The following is a 20034-nucleotide window of genomic DNA, read 5'->3' on the forward strand; positions in this document are numbered from 1 at the left end:
TTGAAAAAAGAAGCTTTGTGGGTCCATTCATGATCCTACAAGTAGCCTGGGAGACCCTATTAAGTTCTAGGCCCTGGGGATAAAATGCAAAAGCAGACAGGCTCCTTGGAAAACAGACACAATCAGCTAATCACAAAACAAATGCCGAATTACAACTGTGGTGAGAAATACCAAGAGCTGCATGATTCTAAGTCCTGGGGGAGGCCGGGGTGGAGGCGACCCTAAGACAGGAGGTCTGAGGAAGCTCCCTCAGGACGTGGCATTCAAGTTACTGTTTGAAGGATAAATGGGGTTAACTGAGTGAAAAGAGGAAAGGCTGCAAGGCAGAAGGCAGAGAATGGAGAAAGGCCATTTCTGGTCATTTCCACGACCAGAAAGAACAAGTAAAGTAAAATGCAATGACAGCAGTGAGGCAGGAGCGTGCTGTGAACCAGGAGCGGAGAGGAGGCGTCCCGGGATGTGCAGCCCGCGGTCAAGTCCTTGAGGTACCATCAAATCCAGGCTTGAAAAGAGCACTCTGGCTGCGAGTGGAGAAAGTGTGGGTAATGGAGAGCAGAGTGGGTGTGGGCAGACTAGCTGGTTTATTTTCATTTTAACAGCCGAGAGCTAAAATGTCAGACCATCATCTTCAGAAGACTTGTACCTGTTTGGCCTTCCCGGACCCCCAAGCCAGCTCCCCAGCATCTCTCTCTGAGTCCCAGGATGCTCGTGAACAGCTCTGCCCCAGCAGTTCCCCCTTTAAACCCTAATTGCTGCTGCCTCAGCCCCATTTTATATCCTGATCACAGGGATTCAGTCTCAGTCATCTTTGTATCCATTCCAACTCGTATTTCAGTACTCGACACACGGTAGTCTAAGTGTGAGTGAAAGGGGAAAAGGAAAATCAAATTTTCTGATCCCCTAGCTGAAGGTTGCGAGAAAGGTCGTGGCTCCCTTGGGTGCTTAGAGCGAGGGGCAGCGAGAGCACACGTCCCCCCTCTGAAGTGCAGGCACGATAGCAGTCTAAGACCTCCATAAACCAGACCCGTGGAATTGTAAGAGCAAAGGGGGTGATGGCGAGAGAGCAGAGGAACATCAGCAGGTCAGAGGTCAGAAAACCAGGCACACAGAATGCAAAGGAGGGGGACCAGGATGGGGAAAGGGGGATGCAACCCTGACAGCCTCCTGGGAACGGAGACCCAAATCCGCAACAGGACACGGACGCATTCTTGGTACAGAGGACCAGGACTGTTTAAAGTAGCCAACATAAGACAAAGGGAAGGAAGAGCCTGGAAACCTTTATGCTGATAAACAATTACACAAACGAAGGATGTTACTTTCTAGCGATGTTTGGCTTCCTTCCATTTGGTACCTTCCTCCAAATTAGATTGGGCGATACATCAAAACATTTCTATAAAGTGTGTCTAATATGAAACAGATTAAAGAAGTAGGTCATTTTTCCAGGTACTTATGTCAAGATCCAGACCAGAATCCAGGACTCCTAAATCCTGAAATTTACTTCTTTCTGCTAAGCTATTCCATCCCCAAAGGAGCCAACACTGGGTTCACTGGGCAGACTCCCAATTAATCACAGTAGAAAGCACTATTTGCCAAGTGAAAATCCTCTATTTTGAATTCTTAATCCCCCCACCAGCTGGGTTTACCACAAAGACATGAATGTATAATTGAGACATAAAGAGAACATGCCACCAAATTAAACTGCCCTAATTTTAAATCAATACATTTTTTTTCTCAAATAACATGAAATGAAGATCTCTCAAAAGAAAAAAACATCTTGTTCCAACATCTCCAGGAGCCTTTCTCCACTGAGCCGAACTCCAGCAAAAGCCAATTCGATTTCTTACCAACATCAGACACTAAATTATCACAGACGACGCTCAACAGGAATATAAATCTTAAGATATACTCCAGGGGATGACACCGTCTATCCTAAGTTGGCCTGGAGACATCTGAAACACCAGGTCTCCTCTACCCAACGGCTCTTGGGTACCAGTGAGAGGTGGCTGCCAGCGGCGGGCGGGTCTGGTGGACCCGAGGGGCTGCAGACCCCTTCCTGTGGTTCTCATTTACCTTTGCCAGCATCCTCAACCTCTCTGGCACAATCATCACTGTGACAGAGCTAAGCACCCCAGTGCCAACGGCTCTGTTTGCTAATGTACAAAGAAAGGCACCTTAACTACACCGAGGGAATATCATCATTAGTGCAAATGTAATTATAAAACATATGTTTTAGTGCTTTAAATACTGACCCGATGACAAAAGAGTCTTTGCAGTCTTTCCCCCTTTGTATGTGGACACGCGAGGGGCGCTGGACCAGTTGGGTTTGGATCTATCCTTTCCTTCCAATACTTCTCTCTCCTCCAAGGTTTGTTGCCCCCTGGCACTTGCCATTTTCTATTCCACTGATTGCCTTCTGGATATTTGACCTTTGCCAAAGCAATCAAATGCAACCTTCCTTGAGGAAGAGAAGTGATGTCCGTGTAGCACATCAAGGAAAACCACGTGACACTCATCCTTCCCGGACACACAGGCCAACCTAGATGCAGCCCATCTCTCTGGCCCGTGTCCAGTGGTTTCACCCCAGGAGCCCTGCCCTAGGACCTCGTATTATCCTCACTCTTCCTCCTACATGTCAGACGTTTTCAGACTTTCCAGCTTTGTGCACGCCAGTGCTAGGACGCCTCTCTCCAGATCCCCTGGAAAATCCTGCTCACCACGGAAGGCCCTGGAGAAACGCAAGCTTGTAATTTTGCCTAAGCTTGCAGATAAAATCAGTTCTTCCCTTTTGGTGTATTCACAGCATTTCTCCGTATAAACATCCTGGGCTTCCCTGGTGGTGCAGTGGTTGAGAGTCCGCCTGCCGATGCAGGGGACACGGGTTCGTGCCCTGGTCTGGGAAGATCCCACATGCCGCGGAGCGGCTGGGCCCGTGAGCCGTGGCCGCCGAGCCTGCGCGTCCGGAGCCTGTGCTCCGCAACGGGAGAGGCCACAACAGTGAGAGGTCCGCGTACCGCAAAAAAAAAAAAAAAAAAAAAATCCTAATTCCTAACCCCTGTTATCCTCTAAGAGGGTTATTAACAAATAAGACAGCAGTCTCCTCTGCTAGACAGGGCGGGAACGCTGAACTCTGAACTCTGTGTCCCCAGGGCCTGGCTTCCAAATACCGTTAAATGGAATTGAAAGATGACAGCTGACAATCCTCATGTGACAACAGATGGACTAAGAGACTTGGTCACCAACTTCTCCCCACGCCGTAAGAAGCTAGGCATTTCAATTTGCCAAGAAGAAGAGGGAGGACCTAGACGTTTCTGAGTCGTTTGCAAAAGTCACGGCCTTCAAATCAATGATGCTGTCCTTGATATCACTTTATACACACCCTTATAGGGATGACACCCAGAATCTTTAGGAATATAGTCATGAGCCAGATCCAGTGGATCACAAAACCATAAAGACACCTCATACAATCCTTCATTAAAAATATTTGCTTCAAGTTCAATTTGAGTAAACCATAGGGAGCCTCTGATACGGGAATAGGAATCTAAAGGAATGTATTAGGAAGTGCTGCTTACTCAGAATCTGGTGTTTGCCCTTTCCCCAGTATAAAATGACAACACATCTTATTTGGAGGCTACAGGGCTACATATGATCCAGGAGGAATCAGAGCTACTTTTCTCAACCCTCTGGTACTGGAATCTGAGGCAGTGCAGACTCCCTGGAGAAAACCACCTAAGGGATAAGCATTCTGTGGTTGCTTGAAGACCTGCCCCCTTGGGAGCCCTAACTGCTTACCTGGAGGGATGCTGCCTGACTCCCATAAGGCTTGCTGTGAAGCAGTAGGGTCACCCGGGCTTTCCGCTTCCCTAGAGCTCTGAGTGGTGTGGAGGATAGGACAGGGGACCTGTTATTACCTACTGTGCTGACCAGGAAGCACCAGCAGGCAGGTGCCGAGTTTTCCCAACGGCCTAGGAAACAGAAAGATCCTCCCCAGCAACACCAGCAGGCACAGAAAATGCCATGATTAAGCCTATATAAATTTTACTGTAGCTATTTTCTCAGGTTTCTTTAGTCTAATAGACTCTACCCTACTTGGCTTAACAGATGGATGACGTTCCGGGGGTTTACTGAAATTGAGTAAACTCACTAAGAATTTTTGCCTCTCCATGGCCCATAACTGCATCAAAAAATTTAAAAACTCAGCAGGTAAAACTGAGTTGCCTCATTTGCATGCTGTCGAAATTCTGTAAATCAATTTCAGGTAAAATGCCCTACTTCCTTGTCATTCTCCAGGGTGCTTTGAGGAACACTTTAATTTTGTGGTGGAATTTAATTTCCTGACTTTTTGAAAGTTCTGCCGAATTCAGAGGTACAGTCTTACGACCGGGCCAAATGTGCATTTTGATCTATATCTTGAACGGCGGGGGAAGGAAGAGGCTAGACGAGGAGGAGGCTAGACGGTTTGGAGAGCAGTTGGGGATGGCAAATGTGACCTACTGTCACACAAGGCCACTGCCAGCTGAAGAATGCATATGTGCTCAAAAGGTGACTTCTGTGGACACAGGGCTGGACGGTGACGCTTCCTCTATTATGGACTCAGCGAGATGTAGCCCGAATGGAAATTAGATGGTGCAAAGGTCTCTTCAGCTCCTCGGGAGCCTTGCAGGGCCAGGGGGCAGGCTGCTTTCAGCGGGGGATGTGGCTGGAGAGACAGAAGTCTTTGCTTTCAGTGTAAGGATTAGAGCACATTATTCCCTTTGATCTGTTGTTTTTCAAATTCCCTTTCGTTCAGGTTCCAGGTGGGGAGGGTCTATGGGGCGTAGGTGTCTAGAAATGAAAAGTTATTGTTCCTGTTCTCTTAATCATAATAATGAGTTTGGCTTGACAAGGTCAATTAATTATTCAGGATTAGAAAGCAACACGATTATACATATCAGGAGGGTAAGAGGGGAAGGTTCTGAGCAGGGAGACAATACCAGGTAAATGCAGGGCTGGTACCACCAAAGCTCTGTTGTTTGCAAGTCACCTGCTGGCGCTGGCTATTCCCCGGCCTGGTCCCTTACTCTCCGGGATCCCGCCAGCCCAGGGGATGGACGGCCACATCCTGGCTTCCTCCTCTCATCCTTGTCTTATTCCATAGACATTAGCGGGGGACCCCCTTCACATGAGCTTCAGAGCTGTTTGACTCCAAAAGGCAGGTAATTAACTCTCAAACAATAGCAGGGATTTTCAGATTAATTCTGTCCAGGAGGAAATAGGAAAACTCATTTAGACCAAACAAAAGGAAGGGGGTGATTGGATGCTCCAATGACAAAAGAGAGACCTAAATAGGGTCCAGAAAACTGATAAAGGGCCAAAAACTTTTATTAGTATTATTTTTACACCAATATCCCCATTTTTAGAAGTACTGCATTCTACTTTCCTCAGTCACGCAGGTAGGTCTCTAAGTGAGATTGAAGCCCAGCAGGTATAGCAGCAGACCTGCCAGGCCAAGTCAGGTTCTGCATGCTGATAAGGAGAGCATTCCCCTTGAAGACCACCAGGGCAGTTTTCCTGCACTGCCACATAAGGGCTTTTACAAATACAGTTAGGGCTTTGGGGGTGTCTTCCATACTGTCCTGAATTTGGCAAACAATTCAGTCCCACAAAGCATTTTTATTCCCTCGGCTTTCCAGGATGGGGCCTCTTCCAAGAAACAATGGAGACGGGCGTAGAGCTTTTCCATATTCAGAGAAGCTTGGTTTGGCAGCAAGATCAAGAGGGGGAAAGGATTAAAATATGCAGCTGAACTGGAGAAGCAGCCTCTTATTAATCACACTCATAAAGCCGGGCACCCTGAGGTCAAAGAGATGGAAAGCACTAGACCCAAATTTTAATAAATCGTAGATGGATCGCCCTCACTCTGGTCTAAAAGATCACGTTCTGGCTGCCTAAGTGGGCATGCAAACCCCTGGGTGGTATTTCTTACTTTTCACAAACTCATTTTGAATGGAGAATTCAAGGCATCGGACAATCACGAAGTCCAAGTACCTGAACACCTCCCCAGTTCCCCGCCGCCTGCTGCTACCTGCGGCTTCATCACAGGGCACTTTAGATGCGTTAGCGTCACCCTCCCCCGGGTCCTAGGCCAGAGTCCCGATGTCCTGGTGGATGTGCCTCCTGCATCCGCCCACTTATCCAGTCCCCAGCTTCTGCCTCTGCTCCTTGGGACACAGCTTCGGACTCCGGATGTCCTACTCTGTGTAGCTAACAGAGGAACTCCAGGCCTCCATCTGTTTCAACAAGTCTCCCCTGTTTTTCCTTTTTTTAAGATTTTTTGATGTGGACCATTTTTAAAGTCTTTATTGAATCTGTTACAATATTGCTTCTGTTTTATGTTTCGGTTTTTTGGCCCCGAGGCGTGTGGGATCTTAGCTCCCCCGACCAGGGATGGAACCTGCACCCCCTGCATTGGAAAGCGAAGCCTTAACCACTGGACCACCAGGGAAGTCCCACTTCTCTCTTGTTTTTAAAGCACCACCATCTTTCTAATTTCCATCTTCTCTCCAAAATCCCATCCCCCTTTCCACCCCACAGCCGACCTTGGAAGTCAATGATGCCCATTCTTGTTTCAACACCTGCTGCCCAGCAGAGAGTTCAAGGCCTCTGGGGATATTCTATCTGCACTGTCCAACACAGGAGCCACCGGTCCCCAGCGGCTGCTGTAGCACCTGAAATGTGGCTGGTGTGACTGAAGGAGTAAATTTCAATTCCACGGCTCGACTTCAGAGCCGCTTCTCCACCCCGTGCCTTCCACCTCAGGGCTTCTCTCTGTAGCCCAGGCCTGCCTGACCACTGTCCCCACTCCAGCCACTTCACCAGTCCTGCCGAGACCTTTGGAAACCACCCGCCCCCAACAGCATGGGAAAGATTTGGGAGAATTTAGGTAGCCCCAGAGCGATCTTCCTAAAAAAAGATACAGGGAAAATACAATGCAACAGCGACAGGTAGTGAGAAGAGAAGAGACGGACCCACTAAAAAAAAAAGGAACCAAGCATCCCCTATTTCCCTTTTCCTTTACTAGGAGGGCATGACGTGTTATCAACACGTGTTATCAACACGTGTTATCAACTCCCTAATATCCTAGGGAGTCAAGCACAAATCTAGAACTTGCCACCAGTGAAGGGCTTGCCTTGAGGGCTGCAAGGGCTGAAGATGCACTAAGAGCCAAGCTCCAGAAGACCCGGGCCAAGGAAAGCCCCAGCCCTGAGGCCCCAGGTTGAGCCAGAGGACTGGCCAGTGCCCAGGAGCCCACGGGAAATGTGGCTGCCATGTAAGCGGACCAGCCTGGTCTCTGTATAGGTCATTCTGAACTCTATTAAAATGTCTGATCAAACACCAGGCGGGTGAGAGGACCCAAGGGTTTGGAGGCACTTGGTGCTCCGGAAGGATTTAGGCGACAGCTACACTCCCAGAACCTAAATTCCTGGGGAGGACTTGGGCAAATGGGATACAAGTCCATCTTCCCCCGACGAATGGCAACTACTACTTCAGGGGCAGCGTTTCGTTCATCTTCAGGTGCTGAGTGCTTGGCCAGGGTACTGGGAAGCAGAGTTGTTTCTCAGTGGCGATTTACGTGTGAATGAACGAAGGCGAGGGTGGGGCAGGCACCCAGGGCCCAGGGGCTGGTACTTAGGCGGATGCACGGGTGGTATCAGGTCTCAGCAGGAGTTAAACACAGAGCACGGCAGGCAGAGAGAAGACCCAGTACAAGGAACCAGCGGGGCAGTAGGGGTGTTTGCTAGAAAGGGGGGACGATATAATCTCAGACTTTAGTCAGCTCACTTAATTCTGTGAAAATAATATTACTTTCCTTCTGTGTGCGTTTATTTATGTATGGAGCTGACTACATGTACACAAATACACACACTCATGGGTGGAAATATGAGTTTAGTTATTTTCTGCTGCTGCTATTATGTGTGTGTCTGTCTGTGAGTATGTGTTTAATGACGGTACTACCATTTTGAAAAGTTAATACGTCTTTCATTCCAACACGGTGCTGCAAGGGGTTGAACAGGGATGTCAACAGAATCCAGAAGTCCGATTCTGCTGGGAATTAGGGTTTACGTTCAGTACAGTTAAATGATTCCAAGATAAATACATTTCTTTTCTTTTTTTCTTTTTTTTTTAAATCCTGGATGGTGATGTATCCTCTTTCCCATACAGAAACAGGGGAGCCTGGCTCTATTTAGTTTGTCTGATTGCTTTTAAGAGGAGGGACAGGTTGGCTCCGAGAAACCATGGTCCTCTGTTCATTAAAGTGTCAATAATGCCCGGTCCAGGCATATCGACGGCGGATTAGCTCAGGCTGAGTCTGTGGACAAGACCAGAATCTTTTTTAACCCAGCTTGTTTCCAGATCAATACACCCGTCAGCCATCTGAAAATTAGCCCAAGATGAGATTCTGATACTTGAGGTGGTATGCCATGCTCAGAGGCCACCTGGCCAAGCCACAGGTGTAAACTCCTAGCTGGGGATTAGACACTTTCCATCCCCGTGGATACGAGTGAGGATTGATGTAGACCCCATCTTCCACGCCCTGCCCCTCCCGCCTCCCCGTCCAACACACACACACTCTCAACCTTCCCTCTTGGAGCCTGTGTAAGTCCTTGGGGCTAGAATCCAGCCATTTGCCTCAAGGGGCATTTATTAAATGTGCACTTTGTCTGAGGCACTTTCCGGGTGCTCAGGGCAGGAGTGTATGGGTGTGAGGGAGGAGGGGGAGGGGACCTTAAGGAAAAACAATGACGCAAACACGATCCTTGCTTTCAAGGAGGCTTCGGAGTTTTTCACGACTCCTTCCATTTTCCAGTTCCATAAAGGTCCTGCTTCGTAAGGCAAGCGTCTGTGATGGTGTACAGAGTTCCTAAGGTCTGTCTGTCATTGTCAGGCACTCTCAGCAGTAAGTGTGTGCACTGGGGGGAGGGAATGGGGTGGGGGGCATGGGGCGTGGCTGCAAACGCACCCCCTGGTGCTACCGACTGGGCCACCGGGGCATCCATCAAACTCCCTCACACAACACTGTGATTCTCAATCTTTTTCTGGCCAATAAGAAAACTTTTGCCCATCAACACCATCTCATGCAACAATACCTACTCTGCTGTTTGTGAGACATTCTGATACTGTCTGTGCAATTCCATTTCCTTTCAAAAATGCTGTTTGTATCCAGCAGTTTGAAGATCTTCATATATAGAACCAACAGAGGAAAAAACCATCATCATTTCCTCTTAGAAAGAAAGAGGGAAAAATAACATAAAATAAAAACAACTTGGTGTGACCAAGCTGTGTCACAGCACGGGGGGCCACCCCCACCCCCACTGGCCTCATCCCTGAGCCGCCGGAGCCTGTGTGGGTCTCCCTCCAGCCTGTCCTCTTCCCACCACTGTCCACCGACCTCGCCCTTCACGGTCAGGACCCTGACCCAAGCTGCCCTCTCTCCTGCCTTCCCCCAGCTCCCTTCCCCGTGGTTCTCCCTGCTCCTCGTCCCTCTCACCTACCATCCACAGCTGTCCCCTTCCCTCTGGGCTGCTGGAAAGGAGGGGAGGGGAGGCTGGAGGAGCCTCTGGACCTGGAGCTTACTGCTGTGGACCTGCCATTTAGGGGGACAAAGAGAGCTGGGAATGAGAGCTGGAGAAAAGACCAGCAGAGGATCTGGCTCCATCCCTCGGGGGCTTCACCTCTGAGGTACAGGAACAAGGATGTGGTCCACAGTTAAATACGTTTTTAAAAAGTTTAAAACAATAGCAGCTGTATTTTTTTAAAAATAGCTAACACTTAACCAGCGCCTCTGTGTGCCAGGCCCTCTCCTGAGTGTTTACACATCAGTACATGGAAAATGTAATCCCCTCCACGGACCCTCGCAACGTTGACTCCATTTTACAAAAAGAAACTTTGAGTCACAGTTGGTAACCTGGGGTCCCACAGCCAGAAAGCGGCCAAGTCTGATTCTGAGCACTTCCTCCCAGTCTGGGAATCCGTCTGCACGGTTGCGTGTTGTCTGAATGCCCAGCACCTGCTCTGCTTATGGGGAAGCAGAGAAGGGCCTGGGAAGCATGGAGACAGCGGAAGCAAGAGATGCAAAAACACAGACCTCAAAAGCTGGGGGTGGGTGCGAGAGGCTCAGAGGAAGGGGAGGGGAATGGGGTGCAACGAAAACACAGAGGATCAGACACAGGCATTAAAGGCGAGACGCGGTGTCAGAAACCCAGGGCTGGGAGGTGAGGGAAGAAGCGGACAAGCTGGAAACAACAGAGGTGGCTGTGACGGCCATGTCCCAGGTAGGTGTTTAGAGCGTCTGCAGCCGGCCATGTCCCAGGTAGGTGTTTAGAGCATCTGCAGTCGGCTCTGCCTTCTTTGAAGGCTGTGTGAGGGATGGCATATGTGCAGTGCCAGAAGAGCTAAAATGCTGGTCTTAAAATAAAGCAAGCTTAGCATTGGATGGAACCTTAAAAAAAACTTAGAGGAGAAAAAAGCCAAGGAAAGCAATAATCAGGAGCTAATTTTCTGAGAAAACGTATTATTGGAACAAAAGCAAAGAACAAACAAAAAAGACAAATCCTAGTCCTATTCAACGGGAAAATGATTTGAAATTTTAGCATCCAATGGCAAAGTGAAAATTAGGAAATTGTCCTGGCCAGATGGAACAGACAGACCCCTCTCAGTTGAGAATCACGGCGAAAGCGCTGGATACAGGCTCGCTCGGCCACCCCTGCGCCGCTGCCTCCAGGCCGCCTACCTTGCACGATGAGGTGCACCCGGGAGGTCTTGGGGTGGTTGTCCGTCTGCACGGAGCAGGTGTACGGGCCCTCGTCGTACACGTCCACGTTCTGGATCTCGATGCTGTACTGGGTCTGGGTGTTGCTCAGGAGGACCACGCGGGGGTCCAGACACCACTTGTCGTTCCCGGCGTAGAGGATGGTGCTGCGGTTCAGCCAGGCCACCCGGGTGACCCGGTTGTCAATCGTGCACCTGGAGGGAGGACCAGACGGGTAAGTCAAGGGACCGCAGAGAAACGGGAGCCATCAGGGTCTTCTTGGCAAGGCTGAGATGCCTGGTCACCATGCCTTGTCTTCGTCCCCTGCCCCCAATGTGTACACGCACACCTCCTGTTTGCTTTGGCCTGGGTGGCACTTTCTGGAACTCAGCATCAGAGGTCTTGCAGAACTGCAGCCTCAGAACATTGGCTATCTCAGACTTCCGGGTCCTGAGTGATTCTGTGCTTCTGAAAACCCCTGAGCACAGGACTATTTCAACACCCCTAACTATTCAATAGTTATAGCCTGGAGCCATCATCCATCCTCAGAATGGCTGGGCCCTGGGACTACCGCCGTCCTCCCCTCGCTCTGGGATTTCCATGATATGCATGATGATAATCCCTCACATTGCTTTCAAGATGTTCTGGGTGTACTAAGTTGCCCAATACTCAAAATAACCCTAGGAGGAAGGTTCTACTGGTAAAAAGAATTGAAGAACAGAGACACTGAATGCTTCTGGCAAATGGTACAGATAACGTGTGCTAGATCAGAAACCCAGCTTTTAACTCCTAAACATTCTTCCTCCCATCTCAGAATAGCGAATTCCAACAGAAGGCTTTTGAAGTCAAAACTAAATATGGACCACCACCATTGCTATTTCTCCTCATTATACCCAGGGGCAGAAATGTTCAATTACTGCTAGACTAAAGGCATTTTCCAAAATCTCAAAATGGTTCGCACATGTAAAAATAGACTTTCTTTCTTTTATTTTTACATCTGGAGTCCCCAAATTGTGGAAGCTCCCTTCTCTTTTCCTACACTTTCAAATTTCCCAGCTACTCTGGCCAAGTCCTCATCAAACCTGTCTGCGTTCATTTCCCTCTCTAGCTACACCGAGTATGTTTTATGGCCTGAGGCTAAATTCACAAACACAGTGTCCTGATCCCGGCTATAATGCTGGAAATAGCAACTTAGCCACGGCAGGTACAATGTTGCCTCCACTGTAATCATTCTTTCGCAGGGTACAAAGTACTTTTACATCCACCCTGTCTCATGTGATTCTTGCAGCAAATTGGTGAGCTAGATGATCTTACCCGTTCTCCACTTTAAAGATCAGGCCTCCAGGGTCGGAAATGGTCTGGTGACTTGCCTCAGGATAGAGAGCTAGGGAGTGATGGAGAGTCAGACCCCTCAGCCAGGTTCTAAGTCCTGGTCCTGGGTACTCCCCAGGATGTGCAGAGGTGACTTTTTCAGTGGGAGGGATGGTTGCTTCCACTGAATTCTCATAGTTGTCTGTGACCATAAAAAGCCTGAGAACTGCTGCTGAGTACACCAGCGTCCCCAGGCAGTCCCTCTCGAGATGTGCTCTCCAGTGCTGTGCATTCTTTCCACTTGTACTTGTGTAAATGTCACATGATCATTGCCGGGCCTCTCAGGCACAGGTGGAAAGGCTTGCTGAGAGGCCCTGTAGGGAAAACTGCTCAACCAGAAACACCTCTGCTCAGCTGTCCAGCTGGCTTTGTGCTGCTTATTGCGTTTTTTGGACAACAGAGGATAGAAATGATGGGAAACCTGACCAGGGGAGTATTTCTGAAAGTGGGCATGGGCCACTTGCATCAAAATCATATGAGGTGATTTTGTTACAGATTTTCTTGTCCTACTGATTCAGAATCTCTGAGAACTCAGAAACATGAATTTCTAACAATACCCCAGCTGGGTCATACACCCACCGAAGTTTGAGAAGCACTGGGGTGTATAGCAGGGCATCCAGGACCAGCTGCATAACTTGTGGATCTCAGTGCAAAACGCAAATGCAGAGCCCTCAGTTCAAGGACTATTAAGAATTTCAAGATGGTGAGAGCAGGGCATTTAACAAGGGCAGGGTCCTGTGCGAATAAACACACACCCTGAAGGGATGTCCCACATTTCTGTGCTTGTAACTCTCTTCGGGGATCTTACTTAAACATGCATTCTGATTTGGAAGGTCTGGGGTGGGGCCTGAGAGTCCGCATTTTTCATAAGCTCCCAGGAGATGACAATGCTGATGGCCCCCAGACCATCACGTAAGCAGCATAAACCTAGAGGGAACTGTATGCACATGAGGGTTTGAGAAGCACTGAGCTAGCCCTTCACTATGTGAAAGTGTGACCAGAAAACCAGCAGATCATCATTGCTTGGGAGCTTGTTTGAAACACAGACTCAGGCCCCACCTCAGATGTACTGAACGAATCTGCATTTTCATAAGCTCTCCAGTAACCAGGATGCATATGTGGTCTGGACTGGTCTAGAGTGAACTCCAAGACTTGCTGTCGGCTGTGATAACAATATCCTGAACATACCACGAGACTGAGCAGGAGGTAGGAAAGAGCAGCCGACGCAGGAAGCTGGACCTCCCTGATGCTGTACTTTCCTTGCACACCTGATGCTCTTCCTCTCAGGCTACCTCACTAAAATGTGGATTTGAACCACAGTGGTGTGAACCCCCTTAAGAACAACACACTCCACAGCTCGCTTGGCTAGCTATGTACCTGGGATGTCATTCATATTCATGACTTTAAGGGCAGTCACTGCTCTGAATTTTGCTTGGCTCCAAGGGGAGGAATTGGTTAAATTCATATTCACAACTGATGTTTATTGAATGCATATTACTATATGCTAGGTATCCTGTGAGTCTATGATATGTGCTACTCTATCATCTTAAAAACTTGGTTGCATTCACTTATTAGTACCAATTTACAGATGAGCTTAACTGAGTCTAAGAAATATTATCCAAATGAACTAAGATCACCCTGCAGAACCAAGATTCAAACCCAGTGTTTGTTTGTTTGCTTCTTTTCCCCCAAAGTCAGTGATCTTAAATGTCCTTATCCAGGGCTTCCCCAAAATCTCCACAACATTTAAATTCAACCATCTGTTAAGTCCTGATAAAGTACAGATTGCTGGGCCACTCCCTGGTCTGGGGACCCCAGTTTGAGAACCATTAATTTAGACATTTCTCTGCTTTCTGGTGACATGAGAGCCACAGCGCAAGTGGGCACTAGGAAGTGACTCTCACTTGAAACACGTTTCCACTACTTTACGGGAGAGAACTTTCTTGCAAACAACGAGCCCTGGGAAGCCAGAAGCAGAGCCCCATTTATTTTGTCCTCCGGCAGCTGAAATTTGACCAGACACCAGGTGAATGGGGCAGGAAATGCTGATCAACAACCTCTAAACGGCTTGAATAATTGTTTCTGAGGCCCACAATGGGGGCGTTTCACAGCCTCTTGGTGAACACGAGAGGACCAACCTGGGCTTCCTTGTGAGTGTCTAATGATTGGAAACTGAATGAAACGGAAGTGGTCTCACCACACTGCACCGCACTCACAGGGCCAAAGATGTTCATGTGCAGAAGCACTCATGCTCCAACACAGCCAATTTCAGCACAGTTATGCGGCCCCTGCGATATACTACACTGAAAAGCTGGCATAGCTTCTGCCCTGGTTTGGGGCACATTGAAGGTCATGATTATATGTCCAAACTATCACTGCTGGATATCAGTCTCGCTGTGTCTCCATGGAATTAATGTGGCTTCTGAGAGATGAATCACAAAGGTAACTTGGTGGCCAACTCCTGCCACCTCCTCATAGCTGCCCTCCTCTATCTGTCTCATTTACAGAACTCCCGGAACGATACACAAGAGACAATTCTCCAAGTATTAAAAAAAAAAAAAAGTGGACATGAGTATAACTGCACTCTCAGGCAGAGCTGATGCTCTGGTTAGTGGGGAGTTGGCGGGCAGACCAGGTGGGAAATTCAGTCAACAGGTTCCCTTTTTCCAGAGACAGCCCTTAGTTCACTTCTACAGAATTACTCCTAAAACACACGTATTTCATGCTATTTCAGCTCCCTCAGGAAGGGGATCAACTATAAGATTAATTGGCAGTGAGTAAGGTTTCAAACTCAACCCTCCCTAACTAATCCAGGTAAGTGTGACAAGACATGGCCACTTGCCACTGTGGAAGGAGTCAAAGGTCAGCCTGAGGCAGGCCAGGAAGAGAAGTGGAGAGTCAGAAAGGATTGGAGATGCCCTGGCCCAACCCTGAAGATCTCCACCCCTTCCCCCCACAGTCTTGAGATGCACTAGGCACCCACCCTGAGCATCCTCTCCTCTGTCCGTCCCACCACATATGCAAAGAATAGAGGAACAACCTCTGCACACACAGGGCTTCTGGATTGAGCCCTGGAACTCCCCAAACTCCAAACATGTCTCCTCTCAGAGCCTCAATGCCTGACCTCACTTGCGTCCATACTCGAGCCAGGGGCCATCAACTTTCCCTGTATCTGTAAGCGGCCCTCCCCTCCCACTGGGCTGGCGGGTCTCCCCACCTGTGTGTGGCCCCCATGGACAGCCCACAGCCCGGCCTATGCAACATCCTGACAGAATCCAGACAGAGAGAGAGCACCTGGGAGGGACAGGCTTGTTTACCATTTCACTGCTGAGCTAGTGTCCTTCTCAGTCTGTCTGTCTGCACCCTGCTCCCTTCCTTGGAGAAGCTTCTTCTTACAGAGAACAGGCCTGTTGGAACACAGGCCGTCAAGGGCATCCAGCCTGCACAGATCATCAGTGCATTCTCTTTGATGATGAGACGCCTCAGGTGTGGCTGACCAGAAGGGGCCCATCCACAGGCAGCCACGCCAGAACACGCACCTGAGCACAGCGCATGGTGGAGAGAACTGACACACCTGAAATTTTCTGCAGCTGCACCGATTGTGCCAAAGCTCTAAAAATGCAGCCCTCTGTGCCCTTCATCTCCTGCTGATGAATAGTGGCTTTATTACAGTTGCTGCATTTGTACATAGAGGAATAGCAAAAAAAAAAAAAAAAGATTAAGCAAGGCCAGGATGAGCGCGGCAGAGATAAAACATGAAAGTGTGGACTCGGGGCCTCGAGCTACTTTTGGATTTTGGAGGAAAGGAGAAAAAGAGACAGAGACAGAGAGGGAAAGAGGAACCTGGAAATTGCAAGAAAAATAAAGCAGAAGTATCTGCTTGGCACCTTCTAAAGACAGACAAAGAGAGTGCTGAAAGAAAGAGAAGGATTATTGAAGAAAGAGGGAACCATTCCGGCTTGGCCTTTCTTAAGCGCACCTGCCTGAAGATCTGAGGACTGTAATGGACCAGGGCACTGAGTGGCCCAACCATCCCTTCTCTCAAATGGCCCTTTAACTGCCTTTGAAAAGCAACACATCTCCAGCAACATTTGAGCCCACAGAGAAGCAAGTGTTTCTGCCCTTCATTGCTCCTGATCACAATCTCCTCTCATCGCTCAGAAATGGTCCAGTGGTCCAGCTGCCCCCTAAGTTTCGTTTCTCTGAGCGTTTGGCTTGCGCCCGGCCCCTCCCCTCAAGCTTCACAGCAAAGCCTCACAGGTGGTTGGCTCGGAAGTACTGACACCCAGCTCCATGGAGTTGGCCCGTGCAACTTCCAGGTCTGCTTCTGTGGGAAACCAACAAACAGACAAACCGGGATGCTTCATCACCGACCTGCGGAAAACTCGGCAAAAACCACCTGGCCCCTGAGCTCTTTACTGGAGGAGCAGGCTGACCTGGTGGGGTTGCTAATTTTGACCCTGTTGGAATCTAAGCTCGTGTTACTATGCATGAAATTGGCTTGGGTTACCTACAGACACAAACAGTGAACTCACACGATCCACACCGGCCTCACATCTCTCAACCACTACTGTTTGCGCGTCACATGGAAAATGGGATGTGGGCCATGGAATCTCTCTTAGTCATGAAAATAAGGCCAAGGCTGATCACGCCTCGGTAGAAGCAGAAGGAGAGCTTATGATAGACGGGAAAGGACCAGAGGAAACCTCGGCTGTGTCCATGGTGCCCCGTGAGTCCGCACTGCTGGTGGAGGGCAGGGAGGAGGAAAGAGCCAGGCCCCGAAGTCGGGCGGCTGGAATCTAAGTGCCAGCTCCGTTCCGCTGCCTCTCAACAAGTCACCCGACCTCAGTGAGTTTCACTCAACTCTCCTGGACCGGAAATAAATTTTCCTCCTGCATGGGGTTAATGGGAAGATTAAACGGAAGCACGCATGTAAACGCATTGCTTGGTATGGAGTAGAAACTCAACAAAGAATGGATCACACAATCTGTCATACACATGGCCTTCTCAGATCTACACGTTCATTACATTGCTCAGGAGATGGTAACTCCCAGAAAGGCAAGGGCCGTACCTATTTTTCTCATGTGCCTTTATATGTCATATTGAGTACAAAATAAGCACTCAATAAATATCTGTTGACTGATTAATTTTTTTTTTACTAAAATCTCCCACCTTTCACAAACTCCTGAGAAATGAAAGGGCAGGAGCCCATGTCCAGTAAAGGCCCAGGCCATGAGTCGGCACCAAACTGCACTTAGAAACACGCCCCCTGCACACACACCCCTCCCTGCACACATGCTTGCTCTTTGTGGGAATCTGTCACCTTTCACCGCTCTAATGTCCTGGGGGCGAATCCAGAAGGCCTGGCTGTGTGGACCTCTGAGGAGGGCTCTCGATAAACCCACCCACCCCTCTGCCCTTTCCGTAAGAGTCGAATGACGCGGCACCATTGCAACGCAGACTTGCCAAGTCAGGCGGGCCTTGACTCCTCTGAGATAAATGGTGCGCCGCCGAGATCTGTACCGGTGACAAAGCCCAATACTAATTCCAGTGCTGGAGGAGGCCTGGGGCAGTTCAATAGGTCATTTCACATCTGTAAGCTACAGCGCCCAAAGGCCATTTCTTTATTTCATAGCAGGGTGTTACATCCATGTGGTGAGAAAGGAAGAGCTCTGGACTGACTGATGATCCTGGTGAAGCGGCATCTGGATCCTGTCACGGACCACAGACCAAAGCAGTGGTGCCTTTTTCTCCCTCGGTGACCAGAGCCAGGCAGCCTGGGGGGGGCGGGGGGGCGGGGCGGTTTCTTTCCATTCCCTCCCTTAACGTATCCAAATAGTCCAAACACAGATGAGGGTCTCCTGAGCCCCTGCGTGGGGACCAACGTTTCCCAGGGGAGAGAGCCCAGAAGGGGAGAGAGGTGAGTGGAAATTCACTTTGGACTTCATCTGCCCTTTGACCCCGGGCTCCAGGGCACAATCTCCTGCAAAGCCCCATCTCACCTCCCACCCCACATGCTCCAGATGGGACAGGAACTGGATATACTGGACGGCTTCTCACTGTTTCCAGAGCACACCATTCACTATCAGGATTCAGGGACCCCCTGTATTGGGAACGCCCTTCCCTATTGTTTATTAGATAAAGTCGTATTTCCCTATCAGAGCCAACATTAGATGTTATTTTGTATGCCAACCATATTTACTCTGCAAATTTTAATCCCCCATGAATGTTCACTAGACATACTTTATCTTGGCATATACCATGTGTTTATCTATTACAAGGATTCTTGGTTACTGTCAAGGCAATCTGGGTCTTGTGAGAGTTAAGGTGGCCTTTGAGGTGGGAAGGAGCTTGCTAAATACAACAGAGCAGGGCACAGCATTTCAGGCAGACGGAACGGCACAAAAAAAGCACAGTGGAGCTGCGAAAAGATACCAGCGTGTTTGCGGAAGGATGGAAATTTGGTCTGTGCAGAGTGTAAGGCTTTGGTAGAAGAGAAAAGTTAGGCGAGTTGAGGCCAGTGAATGAGTGTCCTACTCTTTCTGTGCCCCCTCCATCCACTGCAGACTGACCAGCGTGGGTCACATCAGCTGGCTCCCCGACCTCCGGCCTCCCACTGAGGTCAGCTGATGGGAAGGAGAGGGGATGCCACAGGCCGTCCACGTCCCTGTCAGAGGTCACAGCTCCTGGCCGGGGTCCTCTGTCCCTGGTGGGAGCCGAGATCTCCTCTTTTCTTCACTTGAGTCCTGGAGGTATTAGCCACTCCCTCTGGTTCCAGCCCTGGGGTCATGACTAACCCTTGTGGTCTTTCCTGCACTTTGGCTGCACCTTTGTAAGTATCCACATTATTAAACTCTCCTCCAATCGCCCAGTTTGAGTGTGCCATCTTTTCCCTGCAGGAACTATTGCAGCACCCATGTGACAGACTGTTTCCTTTATCCTGAGGACAAGAAGGACCAGAGAACCAAACTGAAGAGCTCTGCAATGGCCACCTGAAAGAATCACCAAATCACAGAGGACCACGAAGGCACCAAGCCTAAGCCCCTCCCCCTTCTACAGTGGGTGGCCCTCCGTGGGAGGGAGGAGATGGGGAGAAGAAACCGGATCCTGGCAAATGAATCTCTGCTTCTTCTTGTCTGTGTCTCCGATCCCGTCATCCTGTCCTGACAGCTAGACCATGTAAAGCCCTCACCTGAGATGGGGTTTCATCCTGGAGGTGCTGGACCAGCTGGCAGGATAGCAGCTGGGGGATGCTGTCCACCCCAGACGCTGCTGATAGTTACACTTTGAAAACCAAGACTCACTCAGGTAAACTGGGGTTGACGGTGCATACCAGGATGCCCTGTCATGCTGGAAAACGGGTGTGGGAAGTACCCGGGCTCCTCTCGAGCCCAGGGCTGGGGAAGATGTGCCAGCCTGGCAGGCCCTGTACCTAAGAGGCAGCTCAGAGGAAGCATCTGTGTCACTCCCGGTCCCATCGCTGGGGCTAGTTCCAGCTCCAGCTCCCTGTCTGGACACACTTGAATCGAGCCTGGGTCCTGCCTCCAAGGCCCCTCCTTTCATCACAAGGAACCCCCTAGAGTGAGGACTTGAACCTCCAGTGTGGGGAGGAGCTCAGGGCTTAGGAGGCAAAACCACACCCTGGAGCAGGGAGGCGCGGGTCCCGGTGCTGCATCCACGGGGACGTCCCCTCCTGTGTAGGGCATGCCTGCAGTCAACCAGCCCAGCCCCTCGGGGCCCTCGCGTCGGGTCTGTGCTGCTGCCAGGTTTCTGTGCCTCTAAGAGCCCACACCTGCCCCTCTCCCTGGAGGCTGTCTCCAGGCTGTGGTGCCTGGGAATGTGTGCGTTCCCAGGGTAGCGGCAGCGGGCTGGCCGCA

The 20034-nt window shown here is 49.7% G+C and overlaps 1 protein-coding gene across 6 annotated transcripts in view; it reads right to left on the reverse strand.

Annotated features, from left to right (window-relative positions):
• The window catches only part of NTM (neurotrimin), a 954879-nt gene that overhangs the window by 168582 nt on the left and 766263 nt on the right, over positions 1–20034 (reverse strand). For all 6 annotated transcript variants that reach the window (XM_024131164.1, XM_024131161.3, XM_024131165.3 and 3 more), the window contains one exon: positions 10769–11001. In XM_024131164.1, coding sequence (XP_023986932.1) covers positions 10769–11001 — 233 coding nt within the window. The remainder of the gene's footprint in view (positions 1–10768; positions 11002–20034) is intronic.

This window comes from Physeter macrocephalus, chromosome 16 (assembly GCF_002837175.3).
Source record: "Physeter macrocephalus isolate SW-GA chromosome 16, ASM283717v5, whole genome shotgun sequence".
In the NCBI taxonomy this organism is placed as follows: domain Eukaryota; kingdom Metazoa; phylum Chordata; class Mammalia; order Artiodactyla; family Physeteridae; genus Physeter; species Physeter macrocephalus.